At 43.6% G+C, this 20,577-nt stretch overlaps 1 protein-coding gene across 2 annotated transcripts in view; it reads right to left on the minus strand.

Moving 5' to 3' along the window:
• The window catches only part of LOC311019166 (RNA-binding Raly-like protein), a 109,538-nt gene extending 89,653 nt beyond the window's left edge, over positions 1–19,885 (minus strand). The window contains exons 1-2 of one of the 2 annotated variants that reach the window (XM_084018419.1): positions 19,777–19,885; positions 2,117–2,189 (exon numbers count right to left, since the gene is read on the minus strand). In XM_084018419.1, coding sequence (XP_083874545.1) covers positions 2,117–2,189; positions 19,777–19,813 — 110 coding nt within the window. In that variant the 5' untranslated portion in view covers positions 19,814–19,885. Of the gene's footprint in view, positions 1–2,116; positions 2,190–4,086; positions 4,190–19,776 lie in introns of those variants that run through there. The other variant, XM_084018420.1, reaches the window with a different exon arrangement.
• Positions 19,886–20,577: the final 692 nt, after the last annotated feature.

A 20,577-nucleotide genomic window follows, 5' to 3' on the forward strand; every position in this document is an offset into this window, starting at 1 on the left:
GGTGATGTCTATGGCAAGCCATTTGAACATTTGTAATAATCATAGCTAATCTGGATATGTATTACAGATATCCACAATTCAATTCTTCCTAGTCGAAATGAACATTTCAGATATCCACAATGGCATTCTTCCCAGGACTTTTCATTCATGTGTATGGAGTTTGTCATAACATACATAATTAAATTGAAGATATCCACAATGTGAATTATGGATATCTGCATTTAAATTATGACAATCCATTATTCCAGTTTGAAATATCTACAATTAAATTCTGCCTAGTAATAATGCCAGTTCAAGATATATTAAAATCCCCTCAATTAGAGGTATCTATATTGTCCCTTTTCGATATCTATCAAAAAAAGATTATAGATATATTTTACTTGAATTGTGACTAGTCAAAAGTACTGTATATTGTAGATATCTCAATCTGCAATCACGGATAGTCATAATTGAATTGTAGATATCTATTATCAAATGAAAGATATCTTCAAATTAATTTTGATTAGAGATATTTAACTTTCATTCTGCCTCGTCAAAATGTAATCAAAGATGTCTTGAAATTGAGTTTGACTCTGTAAGTTATGTCAGAAGTCAAGGCAAGTAGGAGGACGCACAGGGATTCAAACAATTAACCATTAGAGCAGCTTGAAGGAGCTGAAGTCTAAGTATTTAATACGATTTTTAATGATGCTGTCAGCAAAACATACCAAGGATGTGCTTTCTACAACAAGCCAACTATTCCCCTTAAAAGTTGTACAACAATTTCTCATACAAGTCTGAAGTGAACAAAACTGTCACTCCTCACAAAATCCTTGATTAAATTAACTCACTTTCTATTTCATGGCCTGTGTTAATTTAATTATCCATTTCTTCTGCTAACACTGTTCAAATGATTTGTTTAGTTGGAAACTATGGAAACTATGTCCTATGGAAACAACTACTTTATCTTCCTCCAGTTCATCTGGACCAGTGTCCAATGGGAAGCCTGACATGAGCAACAATCACTGGGGAGTCAAAATCATGTTTGTGATATCCTGAACTCAATTGCTGCCAAGTTAAAACTGGATTACAGATATCTCCAGTTGTCATTTAAGATGTGTGACGAGTCAAATTACATATTTGTAATTCATTTTCCGTGTGGAGAGTGAGCAGCGTGTTGTGAGGTCACGGTGTAGGAAGGTGATTTTTTTAGGCCCCTTTGAAGCTGTACTGGTTGCACCGTTGATATCTCCACCATTGGAGGATCTGAATGGTACTAGTGGGCGGATTTATCCAAATATCGATAATATCGATAGCAACGTTGGTATTAATATTGATCGATACCAGTGTCATGAGATCGTAGTTTCAGTTTGTCTCCTGTAGACATTGGTCTCTTGAACACACATTCTACTTGAAAAAAAGAGAATTAGTTTAAATGTTTTTATTTTTTTGTGTTGGAGTAATTTTGTTCATTTAAGAAATTGTATTTAATTTTTGTATTTTAGTTTTGTTACCGTTCTGTTCTGAACAAAACGTTGATAATACATAATACGTGATAATAAAGTATTTTCTATTAACATATAAACTTTGCCCCATTTCTGTCCTGGGTTTTAACAAATTAATAATTTAAAGTAAAAATCACAAAAACACTTAACGAGTAGGAATTAGTCCCATCTAGTGGTGAAATTGCATTTTGCATTCAGATGAATAGTGCTCTCTAGTGCATCGCTTTGTTGCAACTACGGTAGCCGTTACGTACCAAGATGAATGTATCATAAATAAGAAATTCTTTGCTTATGAGGATAAATCAGATTATTGGCAGGGGTAATTATACACTTAGGATGACCTATTTATGAATGAAGATATTGATTTTAGCTAATAAATTACTTAAAATGTTACACACTGTCCCTTTTACCCCCTAAAAGCTCATGATAAATTATTCAGATTTAACGACTTTGATGATGCATCCACCTTCATTTTTAAAAAGTATCGGCGACACTGGCCCTGTGTTTACTTGGTATCGGATCGATACCAAATCTTGCACAATCACACACCACTGGAGAATGGACATACTGGCGACTTCGTTTCTGCCCGTCCTGCCCTCCTACGAACCCACAGTGTAGTGGTGCAGACTCACCTGTCGGTGGTGCTGCTCCCTCTTTTGGCTGTTGTTGTGCGACCGGTTCTCAGCTCGCCGTTCATCCTGGTGTCTGCAAGCAAAAACAAGCCTTCAGATCAGTCTAGGCACTGACGTGGGCCGTTTTTAAGCACCTGACCTGAGGGACACCACTCACTGAGGTGATGAATGTGGACAGATAACACACAGTGATTCACTTCAGAGGAAATGACATGGACTCACATTAATTACATGGAGACTTACTCTACCCTTTCACCAAGTCTTCACCCTGAATTAAAAGTTGGAACCTCCATTTTGTCCCCAATATGTCGGTAAGTCCCAACAATGTGACTGTTTACACAGATGTCCCCACAACTCCAGTCATACAGGCACACACACACACACACAGACTCAGCCAGCCACCTTAACGAGTGGCCGGAGAGTCTATTTGACCTCCACAGCAAACATGTACCTGTCCAGACACACAGAATGTGTTTGGCCTTGTACAAAAATAATCATTAAATCTCAAAGGTGTGTTGAAGTTAATGAGAGCAAATCCCCAAAACATCATCCATTTACTTTCTTGTGCCAAAAAAAAAATAAAAAAAAATCTAGCGGTAAAACATTGCTGTTGTTTAATTATTTTTTAATAAATGTACTTTCGGACTTCATTACTGTTAAAATAATTTTTCCGTAAACGAATAAATTCACCCAAGGAGGAGATCGGAGACATAAGTAAAGTCGACGTCTGACTTTAATCTTGTACAAGAGGAGCAGTTACAATGCAACAACGTGTGAGGATGCTACAGAGGAAGTGCTCAAATCATTGTTGTGACTTGAGTCTTTTAAAGGCACAGGAGATAATGCGTCATTGAAAACATGTAATACAAGACATCATGTGCACAGGGCCCCTGATAACGGTTAGCTGTTCTGCAGGATAGCTTTAGGCCCTGTTTAGGTCATCAGTGGAAATACTAAAGTCATTAAAACACTAAAATCATGTGGTTATACAAAATTCTTATAACAATTACATTCTGGAGTTATTGGAAATGTTTGTCGAGTTGGAGACAATCCTACGCAGCCACCACTGGAATCTAACTCTACAAATAGTATAATATTAGTGCAGCTATATGAGTGAAGCTGTGCATAAATATCAGAGGTGGGACAGAGGGGGTTTGATTTACAATTTGAATGTTAACGTTATAAATGAATCTTCCAACGATCAGTACAGACATAGACTTGACTTGCATTGCTAAGTAAGCAGTTTCCTGAAGAGGAGGACACGCTGTTCGATATGTGTGGCTGTCGATGACGGGGGGCTGATTTCAGAGGCTACATTGTGCATTTTGCAGCCCAGTACTTTGGGAGACGCGGTGCTAAGGCGTCTAATGTGTCTTTGGGCTAAACGCCAAGGTAAAACTCCATCCCAACTATGTTTCCTGACCAGTCTCCCACTTTCACAATAATTAGCCAACACATTTAGTCTTCCAATCTACGGCAGGTTCCCTCGCCCTGTAGAGGAGACAGGGAAACAGTCAGTCAGTGGTTTCATCCTACGTGTAGCTGCTGATAGTGAAGACAGAGAGGGAGGCTGATCACTCAGGACTGATGGAAACCACCAGTCAACCATCAGTGTAAGGGGCAGATGTCTTTGTTGAGATATTTTAAAGCACCATCCTTGTAGTCTAAAACACTACTTTGAGTCTGCCTCCATCTCTTCAGTCAGACTGAACAGTCACCGTTTGGATTTAGGAATTGGCAGCTGAGAGCCGTCTGTCTCTCCAGGACCCCGTCAGAGCTCGGAGTAGGACCCCCTGCATGTCAACCCGTGTTCGGAGAGGCAGCAGCTGGCCCTCTCGCCTCCCATCATCGCCCTCGTCCCCACCCACGGCGCTAACAGTCGCTGGCGAGGTAGTTTATGGCTTCCATGCCAGCTGCAGCTTGTAGGACATTAGTCTTTTAGTGTGAGGTTTATGAGCGCCGTCACTCACCATCTGTTAACTGCCGGGGTGCCTTTAATCGTCAGCCCCCTCGCCCCATCCATCCCTCCCCAGGAGATCGATACGACCGCTAGGTCGCCGTTACGCCCGCCGCGCGCTGAACGCGTGATTGTACATCATCGACTGAGCGATTACAGCCATTTGCTTGCTTATTGCTTCGCATTGTTTGGACGACACATCAGCTTTGGAGAGAAGTGGGAGAACGATGGAAGGGGCTGGAGCAGAAAGAGAAGGGCAAAATGAGAGGGGAGGGAAGGAAGAGAGAATGATGACAGGACAATTTCACACCCTCACGGTTATTGGATTTCAGGGACAGGCTATTCAAAGTTTGGCAGGAAACCCAGAGCGGAGCAGAGGGCGGCTGCTTGCGTTTGAATGAGGCCAACATTCACTTCTGTCCATCCATGTTTGTTTGAGTTTAACTGTTTGTCAGGAAATCTCCGTGTGCTGTTCAGCACAAACGTTTAGTTTGGATTTCTGCATTTGTTTACACACTAATCGTGTCAAAGGAATTGCAAAACGTTTCCTGTCAAGTTTCTGTGTGTTGAGTCAGTGAAGTGTGGTACACCCAAAAATAGTGCGACCACTTTGTGTTTATATATTGGAGACAGCGAGGAAAAAGTTATTTATTTTATTGATATTGATATTGATGTCATTTCCCAGGATTTAATATTATTCCTAAAAATAGTATGTGATTACCACATTGTATTTTCATATATATAATGAGGAAACATGGTAAATGTAAGCAGCACTCAGGTGGAACCTTTGTCACGGGAGCAGTTGCGCCCTGGGTGGTCTCAGGTGGGAACTTCCGGCTACGCCTCAGATCCGATCTTGATGACAAAATGAACGCAACGTGTCGTTATTGCTGCTGAAATTTATCTGTGTTTTACAGGTTAGTAGTCACTGTAATTCATCACTGCAAAACCTACGTAAAGCTTAACTACATGTGGGCATGTGTTGTTAATATGTTAACATCGATTTTGAGTGTTTATGTGCACTTTGAAATTCTGCCTCCGCGTAAGGCAGAAGGCATGCACGTCGCGGGTGTGTGGGTTATTTCGCCCAATGTACGGTCGCTACAGGCTACTTTTTGTTTTTTTAAACAGGATAAGCGGTAGAAAATGGATGGATGGATCCGATCTTGATGACAAAATGAAGGCAACGTGTTGTTATTGCTGCTGAAATTTATCTGTGTTTTACAGATCTGTATTTGCTACTGTGGTACCATTCTTGGGACCCGTAACAGAAGCAGCAGAACTCAATGACTCTTTTTATTTTGGTATCTTTAAAGATGTATCCTCAATCTTAACAGCTGAATTGATTGACTTGTTTGACCGTATTAACCTGTTAAGCCCTAGTCATATTTTTAGAAAATATGCCTAAAAAAACGTACCCAAAGTAAATGAAGAATTTCTCCACAATAATAAGATTGTGGAGTGTGAATAAATCAAAGGAAAAATGTGAAATTTCTATCCTCGCCTATAGTCATCCACTATTTGACAGAATAACACCATGCTAACAATGATTCCAGACACAACGATGACATTGATCTCTTCAGCAACTCCTGGACTACAAATGTACAAAGGGCAAAGCTTCTCTTTCTCCGTCTTCTCCTTCGCCGTCTGCTCCTTCTCCGTCTCCTCATTCTCCTTCTCCTTCTCCTTCTTCTCTGTCTCCTTCTCCATCTCCTTCTCCTTCTCCTTCTTGTCTCCGTCTCTGTCCCCTTCTCATCTCTGTCTCTTTCTCGTCTCCATCTCTGTCTCCTTCTTGTCTCCTTCTTGTCTCCTTCTCTTTCTACTTGTCTCCGTCTCCTTCTCCATCTCCGTCTCCTTGTCTCCATCTCTGTCTCCTTCTCTGTCTCCTTCTCATCTCCGTCTCCTTCTCCTTCTTGTCTCCATCTCTGTCTCCTTCTCGTCTCCATCTGTGTCTCCTTCTCATCCCCGTCTCGGTCTCCTTCTCTGTCTCCTTCTCATCTCCGTCTCCATCTCCGTCTCCTTCTCGTCTCCATCTCCATCTCCATCTCTGTCTCCTTCTCGTCTCCATCTCTGTCTCCTTCTTGTCTCCGTCTCTGTCTCCTTCTCTGTCCCCTTCGCATCTCCGTCTCCATCTTGTCTCCTTCTCTTTCTCCTTGTCTCCGTCTCCTTCTCCATCTCCGTCTCCTTGTCTCCATCTCTGTCTCCTTCTCTGTCTCCTTCTCATCTCCGTCTCCTTCTCCTTCTTGTCTCCATCTCTGTCTCCTTCTCGTCTCCATCTGTGTCTCCTTCTCATCCCCGTCTCTGTCTCCTTCTCTGTCCCCTTCGCATCTCCGTCTCCATCTCTGTCTCCTTCTCGTCTCCGTCTCCATCTCTGTCTCCTTCTCGTCTCCGTCTCATTCTCTGTCTCCTTCTCGTCTCCGTCTCCTTCCCCATCTCCGTCTCCTTCTCCTTCTTGTCTCCATCTCTGTCTCCTTCTCTGTCTCCTTCTCATCTCCGTCTCCATCTCCTTCTCCTTCTCTGTCTCCTTCTCGTCTCCATCTGTGTCTCCTTCTCGTCTCTGTCTCCATCTCTGTCTCCTTCTCATCTCTGTCTCCATCTCCGTCTCCTTCTCGTCTCCGTCTCCATCTCTGTCTCCTTCTCCATCTCCATCTCCTTCTTGTCTCCGTCTCTGTGTCCTTCTCACCTCCGTCTCCATCTCTGTCTCCTTCTCGTCTCCATCTGTGTCTCTTTCTCGTCACCGTCTCTGTCTCCTTCTCTGTTGCCTTCTTGTCTCTGTGTCCTTCTCCATCTCCGTCTCCTTCTTGTCTCCGTCTCTGTCTCCTTCTCTGTCCCCTTCTCATCTCCGTCTCTTTCTCGTCTCCATCTCTGTCTCCTTCTTGTCTCCGTCTCCTTCTCTGTCTCCTTGTCTCCGTCTCCTTCTCCATCTCTGTCTCCTTGTCTCCATCTCTGTCTCCTTTTTCTGTCTCCTTCTCATCTCCGTCTCCTTCTTGTCTCCATCTCTGTCTCCTTCTCGTCTCCATCTGTGTCTCCTTCTCGTCCCCGTCTTGGTCTCCTTCTCTGTCTCCTTCTCATCTCCGTCTCCATCTCCGTCTCCTTTTCGTCTCCGTCTCCATCTCTGTCTCCTTCTCGTCTCCATCTCTGTCTCCTTCTCTGTCCCCTTCTCATCTCAGTCTCCATCTCTGTTTCTTTCTCGTCTCCGTCTCCATCTCTGTCTCCTTCTCGTCTTCGTCTTCGTCTCCTTCTCTGTCTCCTTCTCGTCTCCGTCTCCTTCCCCATCTCCGTCTCCTTCTCCTTCTTGTCTCCATCTCTGTCTCCTTCTCTGTCTCCTTCTCATCTCAGTCTCCATCTCCTTCTCTGTCTCCTTCTCGTCTCCATCTGTGTCTCCTTCTCGTCTCTGTCTCCATCTCTGTCTCCTTCTCTGTCTCCTTCTCATCTCCGTCTCCATCTCCGTCTCCTTCTTGTCTCCGTCTCCATCTCCGTCTCCTTCTCGTCTCCATCTCTGTCTCCTTCTCCATCTCCTTCTCGTCTCCGTCTCCTTTTCCTACTCGTCTCCATCTCTGTCTCCTTCTCCGTCTCCTTCTCGTCTCCATCTCCTTCTCGTCTCCTTCTCCGTCTACTTCTCTGTCTCCGTCTCCTCCTTCTCCGTCTCCTTCTCCGTGTACTTCTCGTCTCATTCTCCGTCTCCTTCTTTGTCTCCGTCTCCTCCTTCTCCATCTCCTCCTTCTCCGTCTCCTTCTCTGTCTCCTTCTCTGTCTACTTCTCCTCTTTCTCTGTCTCCTTCTCCGTCTTCTCCGTCTCCTTCTCCGTGCAGACCAAACCCGTCCTGCGGTCCTGAGTGAAAGTTCTCCGCCGGTACAAGTGTTGGTGAACTGACGTCACTGCTGCTGTCCGAGTATGGAGAAACTGGACGTCTGACCGCCTCTGTATCTCGGCAGAAATCCGCCATGTCCTTCTCGGTGTTCTGAATGTCCATGGTGGAAAAACTCAACTGTGTAAAACTTCTGTGTTGTCTAGTGGCGCTGCGCGTTCGGCTCCCCTGCACTCTGCACTGCGTAAAAGCTTCCTGCAACACGATGACATTGCCGTCAGTACGCATGGATTCTAAGTCGGCTGGGTATCTTGTTCAATAGGATGTTTGGTATCATTCAACAGGGTAACTTCTCCCCTTTCATTTGTCTATAAACATGTAGAGATGGGAGAAGATTCCCTCACCCACTCGTATCAGCTGGATACTTTAACCGATACACTCTTTAAAACCTGTAAAATCATATTTTTAACATGACCTAGTCCATCAGAACTGAAGAGAGGAGGACTCGCTGCATGGATCACTCACTGATTCACCAACCAGACCAGAAGAGAGGAGGACTCGCTGCATGGATCACTCTGCTTCCTCAAAACTTAAACCACTGATATTTAAGGAGTGGATCCTTCAACAGCATAAATCATCATTTTAAAATAAAATACAATTTAATTTGAATGAAAATATATATCTTTTTTTACTTCGTACACATTTATAGCCTAATGACAAATAACATGAATATAATTAGAGTTCAATTAATTAATAATAATTATAGTGTTATCCTTATCTCCCCCAAATGACAACGGCTTGTTCTTTTATTACAGTATATATATTTATATATCGCGTTTTACAGATAGGATTTCTAAAATCTGGGTGGCACTGACTCAAGTGACTCAAGTGACTCACAGTTTGGTGATTGACCCAGAGATACCTGAGTCAGCACATTGACTGGGATTTACCACCGGCAAAGGCTGAAAGAAAGAGAAAATCTGTCACTGAAAAGACAGACACAAAGCAGAGATGCAATGTAAAGAGGGCTCAAACCTGAGTAAACCTCGGTCATCATTTGAACGGTGGCTCCACGAAGATATGGATCTGAAGAGCGATGCTGATACAGCGGAGTTTCTGTTGAACAGCAGGGCTCTCAAGTCTCACGCATTTCAACCTGTTCACACGCTCACACGCCACATCTAGTATTTCTCATGTAGACAAATTACCGGGATAATTAAAAAAACCTTCTCTTATTTTATGCAAATAGTTCACTGAAATGTGTTTCTGAAAACATTTTATGCAAGAAATAAGCTATGCAGATGCTGAATCTGTCTTTATTTTAGATCGACAGTTTAAACGATTTTCCAGAGCTTGCGGAAGGCGGCGCCCCGTCTCTTGAAACTCTCCGCGATGCGAAGGCATTGCACGGTCAGCCAGGGAGGCTCCGAGGGGAGGAGTGTGTGTGTAGGGGGTGATGCTTTTTTCAAACCTTTCAAATCATAGACCAGGGCTTTAAATGAGTCCCAAAAAATGCAAACCCATTTCTAAACATTAATATTTGCACTAAAATACACGTTCGTTCTTGTTTATGAATAACAGGGTCTTAACGTTGACCCATGACTCCTGTGCTACAAAAACAATCCTTTTTGCCCCTTTTTTTTTTGCCCTACCGTTTTACCATTACAGTATTTCTACTAGTGCCGTGAAGTTTGAATCGTATGTTTCCTCAGTATACCCAGGTCCGGACATGTGGGTCTTGAGTGGAAGTCAAGCAATTAATGCTTCATTATTCTCCAAAATATAAAACTGTAAGCTGCAAAAAGCTGATAACATGAAACTAGAGGGTCCAGAAAGTGCAACTCAGCCAAATGCCCTATCTCACAGTATTACAGTTTTTTTAATATTGATAAGACCATTTTTTCAATACAATTTTCCTAAACTCTTAACACAGTTAGCACAACATCCGTGTGTGTAAGCTATACAATAAACTTGTTGCTTTCACACTAAATGTACAGTTAACACAATTTAAAATGCTTGAACTTCTTTTACATACAAACTCAACCGAGACCAAAACGGAATGGATTTTTACTGCCACACTTACAAACACATTCACACTGTTTGTCAGAACAGATAGCATCATGTTGTGTGTCTTGTTTTTTAAGTTGCACTTACTGCTTTTTGCACTTCTGGTTAGACGCTAACAGCATTTTGTATTGTAGCCTATTCTGCAAAATGACAATAAAGCTGAATCTGATCTAATCGAATCAATTTATAGTATTAAGTCAAAGTGAACAGCTGTTCATATTCTAGATTGAAATGTATTTTTTTTCCACTCAGGTAGAAGAAGACTAGTACAAGGACAAGGGAGATGAAGATGAGTACCAGGACAAGGAAGAGGAAGATGAGTACCAGGGAGAGGAAGACGAGTACAAGGGAGAAGAAGACGAGTACCAGGACAAGGAAGAGGAAGACTAGTACCAGGACAAGGAAGAGGAAGACGAGTACCAGGACAAGGAAGAGGAAGATGAGTACCAGGACAAGGGAGATGAAGATGAGTACCAGGACAAGGGAGATGAATACTAGTTCCAGGACAAGGGAGAGGAAGACGAGTACAAGGGAGAGGAAGACGAGTACAAGGGAGAAGAAGACGAGTACCAGGACAAGGAAGAGGAAGACTAGTACCAGGACAAGGAAGAGGAAGACGAGTACCAGGACAAGGAAGAGGAAGATGAGTACCAGGACAAGGGAGATGAAGACGAGTACAAGAACAAGGGAGATGAAGATGAGTACCAGGACAAGGGAGATGAATACTAGTTCCAGGACAAGGGAGAGGAAGACGAGTACAAGGGAGAGGAAGACGAGTACAAGGGAGAAGAAGACGAGTACCAGGACAAAGGAGAGGAAGACGAGTACAAGGAAGAGGAAGACGAGTACCAGGAGAAGGGAGAGGAAGACGAGTACCAGGACAAGGAAGAGGAAGACATTGTTGGGACCTAACCGTTAGGACTACACAATGCGGCCTACAGAAGCCTACACATGCGGCCAGGACAAAGGGACAAAGGGGATTAAAAACTACACCGCCATTTTAGTTTCACATCTCACCCAGGTGAGAGATGCGACGCCACCCAACGAGTGCCCCATTGGCTGACATCTTCAGGGAACCCCGGGGGGTCCCCTGGAGCGGCCTGAGCTTTATAAACCGAAGCCGCCCGGAGAACACTCTCTTCGCTCTTATTCACTCTTACTCTCTGGCTCCCACCCCTACCCAGGCGCTGGTTCCAGCGCTTCCATCGCAACACCACGTTGCCACGGGAGGCGACCCCTCCACCAACAGGAGGTGGACACGGCCCCGCAGCGCACCGTTGCAACAAGAGGAACCAAGCCGGTTCCTGCCTTCCAGCTACCAGACGCTGTCTGAAGTAAGCTGACTAAATCGCCAAGCCGCGATTATATCGCCGCTCGTGGAAGGAGGAAACACCAACTGTTTCCTTTATTTGAGTTTGATCAACGAGAGGAAACCCGCTCCGCTCTCGTCTGGACGAAGCCGACTCATCACGTCCCCCGCTGACGCCGGGGACTCACGAACCACCGCCGTTACGGAACGCCGTCATCGTCTTACGCAACGATACCAGTAAGAGGCTATCAGTCTGGGCAGAGACACAAGTGATAGTGTAGGATATGCTTGTAATTCTTGTTAATGTGTTTTAAGTTCTGATCGCGGACCGCCGAGTCCGTTGGTTCATGTGCTGCTGTATTTGAATACTGATCGTGTACCCACGCAGCTGGGTTGATTTCTGTAACAGTTTCCGACTAACCTCCGCCATATTCGCGAGCTCAGAAAGCCTCTACTATCAGTTAAAAGACCGGTCTCGCGGAATAAACGCCAGTTCATTCACACGAGCCCGTGTGATAACGGCACGCTTTCTGTCCCTCCGAATATCGCTCGCGCATTCTCTCTCTCTTTGTTTGTGTCCCGCTAACACACACACACATACACGCCGCACACGTGTCCTAAGCCAGCTGTTCCCGGCGGGCGCTAGGGACATAGCTACACCTGGTGGCTACATACGGCTATCTCTCTCTCTCTCTCTCTCTCTCTCTCGCTACTCCGTCAGACCTCAGTGGCTCCGCCCCTGACCGCTGCGAGGAATAGCTCCACCTCTCTCTCTCTCTCGCTACCCCATCGAACCTCAGTGGCTCCGCCCCTGAACGCTGCGAGGAATAGCTCCATCCGGTGGCCGCCCATAGCCATCTCTCCCCCTCTCTCTCTCTCTCTCTCTCTCTCTCGACACGCACGCACGCACACATACACATACGCACACACACACTCCACGTGTGTATCTCCCTTTGTTTAAGCTTAGTTTTGTGTGTTAGGTAATTAGGTAATAAGGCTTTGTTAATTGCAGTGTTATTGATTGTGATCATTATTACTGATTTTAATAAATCTTATTATATTATAACTAGCGGTCTCTTGTGCTTGTTGTGTATATGTCACTGGATAACAGCAGGTTGTGAAGGCTAGTGCTTGAATTTCACGCCTTTTTAATTGTTCGATTGGTTTTGTACTCCTATGCCAATGATCACGATGATTGGCATGTGAGTATAAAACCTTCATATTGAGACTGAATACAGTTTTAGGTTATCTTTTCCCTGATCCCAGGGTGGTGCCCCGTTTATTCATGATTATATCATGATAATATATTAAATATAATTATGAATACCGATAATCATATTGATATTGATAGTTAACTGTTGATAACCAAATCTGCTCCTGCTACAACCCCAACAACATGTACAAGGAAGAGGAACAAGAGTACCAGGACAAGGAAGAGGAAAACTAGTACCAGGACAAGGCAGAGGAAGACGATTACAAGGAAGAGGAAGATGAATACCAGGACAAGGGAGAGGAAGACGAGTACAAGGAAGAGGAAGAGGAGTACCAGGAGAAGGGAGAGGAAGACGAGTACCAGGACAAGGAAGAGGAAGACATGTACAAGGAAGAGTGTTGGGACCTCACCAGTAGGACGACACAATGCGGCCTACAAAAGCCCTCACATGCGGTCAGAACAAAGGGACAAAGGGAATTAAAAACTACACCGCCATTTTAGTTGCAACGTCACACAACTGGTGCCCTATTGGCTGACAACCGCAGGTACCCCAGGGGTCCCCGGCAGCAGCCGTGAACTATATAAACCAGCGCCATCTTAAGAATGCGTTCTGCTTCCAGCTCTCTCCACCAACAGGAGGTGGTCTCCGCTGCAACAGGAGACCAACTTATAACGTCTGCAGCGTTTCCTTTGTCCTAGGCCACAGCCATCTCGCTACAGATGAGCTACAGACTGTTTTTTCCACGTTGTCCTGATCCTGAGAAATCGCCAAACCGCGCGATTATCTCTGTGTTTGCCTGCAACAAGAGGAACAAAACCGGTTCCTGCATTCCAGCTACCAGACGCTGTCTGAAGTAAGCTGACTGAAATCGCCAAGCCGCGATTATATTGCCGCCCGCGGAAGAAAGAAACACAAACTGTTTTCTTTATTCAAGTTTGATCAACGAGAGGAAACCCGCTCCGTTCTTGTCTGGACTAAGCCGACTCATCACGTCCGCCGTCATCGCCAGGACGGACTCGCAGCTTGCGCAACGACACCAGTAAGAGGCTATCAGTCTGGGCAGAGACATAGGTTTGACAGTGTAGGATATGCTTGTAATTCTTGTTAACGTGTTTTAAGTTTTGATCACGGACCGCCGAGTCCGTTGCTTTCCGTGTTGTATTTGAATGCTGATTGTGTACCCACGCCGCTGGGTTGATTTCTGTAACGGTGTTTTTGACTAAACCTCAGCCATATTTGCGAGCCCAGTAAGCGTCTACTATCAGTTAAGAGACCGGTCCCGCTGAATGGACGCCAGTTCATTCACGAGCCCCGTGTGATAGTAACACGCCTCCTGAGCCTCAGAATATTGCGCGCGCATTCTCCCCCTCTCTTTGTTTGTGGCCCGCTAACACACACACGCACACATACGCCGCCCCACACGTGTCCTACGCCAGCTGTTTCCGGCGGACGCTAAGGACATAGCCGGTGGCTGTACCCGGCCATCTCTCGCTCGCTCTCTCTCTCTCGCGATCCTATCGGATGTCAGTGGCTCCGCCCCTGAACGCTGTGAGGAATAGCTCCATCTGGTGGCTACACCCGGCCATCTCTCCCTCTCTCTCTCCCTCTCTCGCTACTCCATCTGGCGTCAGTGGCTCCGCCCCTGAACGCTGTGAGGGATAGCTCCATCTGGTGGTCGCGCCCGGCCATATCTCTCTCTCTCTCTCGCTCTCTCTCTCTACACACACGCACATGCACACACACACACACCCACACACTCCAGGTGTGTGTCTCCTTCTGTTTAGCTTAGCTTTGTGTGTTAGGTAGTTAGGTAATAAGGCTTTGTTAATTGCAGTGTTATTGATTGTGATCATTATTACTGATTTTAATAAATCTTATTATATTATAACTAGCGGTCTCTTGTGCTTGTTGTGTATATGTCACTGGATAACAGCAGGTTGTGAAGGCTAGTGCTCGACTTTCACACCTTTTTAATTGTTCGATTGTTTTTATACTTCTATGCCAATGATCACGATGATTGGCATGTGAGTATAAAACCTTTATATTGAGACTGAATACAGTTTTAGGTTATCTTTTCCCTGATCCCAGGGTGGTGCCCCGTTTATTCATGATTATATCATGATAATATATTAAATATAATTATTAATATCGATAATCATATTGACATTAATAATTAGCTGTTGATAACCAAATCTGCTCCTGCTACTACCCCAACAAGAGGAACAAGAGTACCAGGAGAAGGGAGAGGAAGATGACTACCAGGAAGAGGAAGACGAGTACCAGGACAAGGAAGAGGAAGACATGTACAAGGGAGAGGAACAAGAGTACCAGGAGAAGGGAGAGGAAGATGAGTACCAGTACAAGGGAGAGGAAGACGAGTACCAGGACAAGGAAGAGTACCATGTTATCTTGCAGTTATTTCCTGTTGCAAATTAGCCTTTACAGCAGCAGTTCTGTCTAGCTACTCTACTGGGTCATTCATATTTTGTAAACAAAATGTATGCATTTTCTAAACCCAACAAAACACAAATGTAGAGGCTTCAAAAGAAACTGCAGTGCAAAACAATCTATGATCTCAATACAATACACTGTCTATTGTAGGAGGGCAGACCTGACACATATACAATAATGCAGTTTCTGTAATTCTATCTGATGTTAGTATTTTTATATTAGTTTTTTGTGCTGTGATTGACTACATGTTCCTGTTGGAAGAGAACATGTGTTAGTGTTTGGTAGATATAGTGTATTGTGTTGGTGTATTATTGTATTTATAAAAAGAATGTTGGAGTTAAGTTTACAATGTGTGACTTTGAGTATGAAATCAACCGTTTTGCCAATTGTGTGTGGTGGTGTGTCGGTGCGTTTAGAGTTTAGGAAAATTGTGGTTTTAGCGATGATAAAAAACGATAAACTTTGCGTTCAGTCAAAAAAGTTTCCTCTCATTCCTGCAGCAGTAAAATAACATGTTGCAGTTTGAGGGTCACGTCTTCACACCCTGATGATCACTGCCTCTGCTGAAATGTTATCACTGTTTCATTTTCTAAGAGTGGAGTGCTGTCGTCATCTTCTCGTCAGTGGCCGTGGTGATGTGAGCTCTGGCATTTCCATGATTATATGGATGAATAAACAGCCTTGAACTTGACAAGTAATGAGTGAGGAAGCTGAAGTGGATGCTGATTTTTTTGTTTTCTTTATTTTTAGGTTATCACTGTTTTCATCAAAGAAAAGTTCAGTGTCATCCGAGATCTTTGTTTAAAGAGACTACTCTAATTAGATGGAGACCATATTCACTCAAAAACTTCCTGATTTGAACACACCAGGGAAAATGCTCACAAAGAGTGTTTTAGGTGCAAACAGCCCTTCCATGAAACAACACAAGAGGGTGGGGATGCATTTCAGTTATCGGTGAGACGATGACATACAGTTCAGAAAATCACGTCAGAGTAACAGATACATGTATTTAAAGGCTCATTGGACTGAATGCCGTCATTACTGCATCGAAAGCAGTAAGTCACGAAGTAAGACAAATAACTGTTATTCAAATGTATGTGTTTTCATAATGAACATAATGGCACACTCACAATAGGTCATCTCCCCCCCCCCCCCCCAAATCCAGTTTGTTTGACTAGTGCTCAAGCACAAACTCTTCCTTGGCCCTAGCACGGTTGGAAGAGGTGGGCTTCGGCACGGTACAGTTACTCACAAGCACAAGCACTCGACAACACAGATTGCATCCCGCTCCACTCACGTTGCGCCCCCGCTATCGAGACCATTTTTGACTGAAAAAAACTTGTGATGACTGTGCAAGACGCAGATTGATTTGGGGTTGGGCTTGGCCATGCTTCAGTGAGAGGTCCCTCTTTTAAAAAATGATCTGTCTCCGCTCACATGCTCTCATGCAGAGGTCAGTGTTTGAAATTTGGGCAGTGCTCCGTCTTTTTAAAAATGATTAAAAGTGAAGAGCTGAATAAATGAGGTCTGTGTGCAGCAATGAGGAGACTGTAAGCATCCTTACATTAATGACCTCTTCTCGTTTTTAGTTCACCAACTGGAGAGTTAGCTCCTCCAACCTTTTGTCTCCATCAACCATTGAATTCTTATTTACATAACGGTGAAGTGGATTGGTTTATAGTAGTATATTTTGCACATCTATCTATCTATCTATCTATCTATCTATCTATCTATCTATCTATCTATCTATCTATCTATCTATCTATCTATCTATCTATCTATCTATCTATCTATCTATCTATCTATCTATCTATCTATCTATCTATCTATGAGCTCTCTGACATTTAAGGTGGACCAGCACTATTCACCTTTCAGTGACAAGCTGCTCTCTTCACTTTTTTATCTCGAATATTTATTTTAACTGTGTAACTGACAGCAGGTTAAACAGTTAATTATTACAGTTTTTCTCAGTCGCTTTGGTGCTTTTCTCAGATCAGAATGAAAATTCTCATAAGTATTAGTTCAACCTCCACAACATTTAGTCATTTCTACTAGGGATGTCCCGATCCGATATTTGGATCGGATTGGCCGCCGATATTAGCAAAAAAATGCATATCGATATCGGCCGGTATCGGTATCGGCCGATACTAAAAGCTACAATATCGGTATCGATTTCTCCTTCCTCTGAACAAATTGCAAATGCTTTTGGACATGTATCAGTTGCTTTCATACAATTCTCTTCAATTTTTAACATTATCATTTGCTTATGTCATGTCAGTCAAAATGAACTGTACTTATGGATGCTGAATAGTCGTTCCCAATAAAACTAATAGTCTTCATTTCATTGCTTGAGTCATTACATACACAATTGTTGAACTAGTTATCAAATTCTGTCAAGCAAATTTTATACCATCCATCCATCCATTGTCTACCGCTTATCCTGTATTCAGGGTCGCGGGGGGGGGGGGGGGGGGGCTGGAGCCGATCCCAGCTGTCATTGGGCGAAGGCAGGGTACACCCTGGACAGGTAACCAGTCTATCACACCAGTCTAACAACCATTCACGCTCATATTCACACCTACGGGCAATTTAGAGTCACCAATTTACCTATCCCCATCCTGCATGTCTTTGGACTGTGGGAGGAAGCCGGAGAACCCAGAGAGAACCCACGCTTACACGGGGAGAACATGCAAACTCCGCACAGAAGGAACCCGGGCCGACCTGGGAATCGAACCCGGGACCCTCTTGCTGTGAGGCGAGAGTGCTAACCACTACACCACCATGCAGCCGCAAATTTTATACCTTTATTTATAATTTTTTCCTGGAAATGTCTCCTAAATTGAACAATTGCTCTCAGGTGAACTTCAGCTTTTACTCAGGAGGAGGTGTGTGAAGTATTAGTTGTAACCAATGACAAGCCACTCGTTCACAGTCACTCAGGGATGAATCCCATGAACCCTCACTTGGCAAGCATAAACTGAGCAGGACATAGTGTGGACCATTTCTACAAAACAGGGGAAGAGGGAGAAGAGGCCCAATCCATTGGCAGATTCCTAATGAAATGAGGGCTACAGTTGTGGACCATGTTGTCAATCACGGCCTCACAATGGCTGAGGCTGGTCGGAGGGTGCAACCAAATGTTGGAAGAACCGGTGTGAACTGAAGCTCTACCAAAAGGGTGTTTCTTATATTTGTTCTAAATAAGTGACTGTAGTGTATTTTTCTTTTGCACAATGCTGTAGAATTACAAAGAGCACATACAGTAAAAATGTGAAACGTACGTATTCAGTGTCTTGTACTCACTTACTCCCCTAACTACAGCAATGTGTAACTTTACTGTAGTTTTCAAATGGCTGTACAAGTAGTGTATAGTGCTGTCTTGAGCATTTTCAGATAGTGTCAGTGAGTTCTGACCTCGATGCAAATGCAAAAAACATTGAAAAACACTGAGAGACTAAACTGTCATAATGAAAACATGACAAAGCCATTTGACTACCTTGTTCATAAACGATGGTGTCAAGACTTCTCATTTTGATGACACTGGCAGTATCACTGACATAAATACTTGCTTTTGAGGAATGGACTATCCATTTTGAGCAGGTGACGTGCTTTTGCAGGTTATTCACTAGGTTTTGCAGTTTGCACTAATTGTTTTGAGAAATGCACTAACTGCTGTGAAAATGTTAATGGTGATGTGAGAAAAGCACCAAAGCGACTGAGAAAAACTGTAATATTCCTACTGCAAAATCAGCTCTGTTTGTATCAGGAAAACACAACATAGTATGTTTTCAAAAGCTATTGTTTAAACTGTAAAGGTGTGATTAAGTACTTACTCGGTAAGTACTGAAATTTAAGTATTTGTTCTTGGTCTGAAAAAGTGGTATCAGTGCATTTCTATTTGTCTGGGCTTCAAATTCTTGTGCATACATATACGCCTGTCATTTATCAGTCCACCCCACAACAATATACAGAGGAAATGGAAAATATTTACAAATGGTAGATAATCTTGATTAGTACTGATTAATCCACAGCTATATGTATATATACAATAAGAAATAAATATTAATATAATTAGTTGCATTCTGTAAGTTTTAAAGAAAACAAAAGCATGGAAAGAAATGAATAGTGAATGGATAAACACGGTCTGAATTATAATGTACAGTATGTATCACTAAAGAAGACTTTATACTGTGTGTACAGAGTGTAGGAGTTGCATTAACAACTTAATTTGAATGGAAACCTGACTACTGCGTTTCCAAATCTCAGAAGTACTCTGTGTAAACGGAATGTAATTAGAGAAATAATCGTTAAAACTAAAAAAAGGAAAAAGAAAATAGTCCTATAATAAACCTGAATCATCTTTTCACCTAAATCCAATTCTAACCTTAACACTAAAGTCAAGTTTTAAAACCTAAAAAAGAAAATGAATTCAAGTCTCAAGGTGCATATTGACTGTGTACGGCACCTTTATCTCAGGTGCTTTACAATTTGACTGTCAGTGTGACTTGAGGACACTGAACCGGGATGGAACCACTAACCCTGCGGTTGGTGGATGTAAAACTCAAAGTGGTCCTTCATAGTGCAATATCCCCTCCTGCCGTTCACATCTCACAGCTCAAAAGGACAAGTCTGGTGTCAGTGCTGCTCCAATCTCACAACATGAAGTGGCTTGGTGAACTCAGAGCATCTTTAATATGCTGCACACAGAGACAAACTCCAACCACATGTGCATGCAACACATATCTACAGGACCTTCACCCTCACACAACATCAGCATCTTCTTCTTCTCAAATACACTCATCTGACTGAACGTGTGTGTGTGTGTGTGTGTGTGTGAGTGTGTGTGGTACTCACGTCTGTCTCGGTGGCAGTCGCTCCTGAAATGGGTCATGACAAGAGAAGAAGAAGAGCAGGAGCAGGAGGAGGAGGCGGAGGAGGAGGAGGAGGAGGAGGAGAGAGAGAGATAAAGCCTGACGACTGAGAGTGTTTGACTGATGCTTCCCGCACTGAGAGAGAGAGAAAGAGGGAGGGAGGGGAGAGAGAGAGGTGACCGCTAAGTATGGCAGTGGGTCGTACCATCTAACACTCCACTGAGAGGGGTGGAAGAGGGATGACCAGTTCATTTCCCGGGTGAGAAGGGGGAGGGAATGGTAGTGAGTCCGAGGTGGTGTAACGCAGGCCAAAGTGGAACCAATCAAATCAAAGAGAAAAGACACAACATGAGCAGAAAGAAGTCTTTGATGTTCCTCCGTTGATCCTGTCAACCAGGTCTAATACCAGCAAGGTAATCCTCAGTGTTTGTCCTGTGGAGATGCTCTGCCCCCTGGTGGCTGAAGACGTGATTGTTAAAAAGTGTAAATTAAATTGCATGGGTTTTTTTCTGTCCTGTGAAAAAAAAATAGAAACCAAAAGTGAGATATGTATGTTGGTGATGACAGCATCCCTTTACATGATTTCATTGGGAGATTGTTAGTTGCATACTGTTAAACTCAGTATGTCACATTGAGGACAGCTGAGACACACAAGAGCGAAATACTCCAAAACACACCCTACGTTAGCGTTGGTTCTAAATTCTCCTTCTTAGCTAACTCACAAATATAAACACACGTTTCCTGTCCTGCACCTCAGCTCGTTGATCCAGCAACCAAACAAACA

This window comes from Eutrigla gurnardus (assembly GCF_963514095.1).
Source record: "Eutrigla gurnardus genome assembly, chromosome: 9".
Lineage (NCBI taxonomy): Eukaryota > Metazoa > Chordata > Actinopteri > Perciformes > Triglidae > Eutrigla > Eutrigla gurnardus.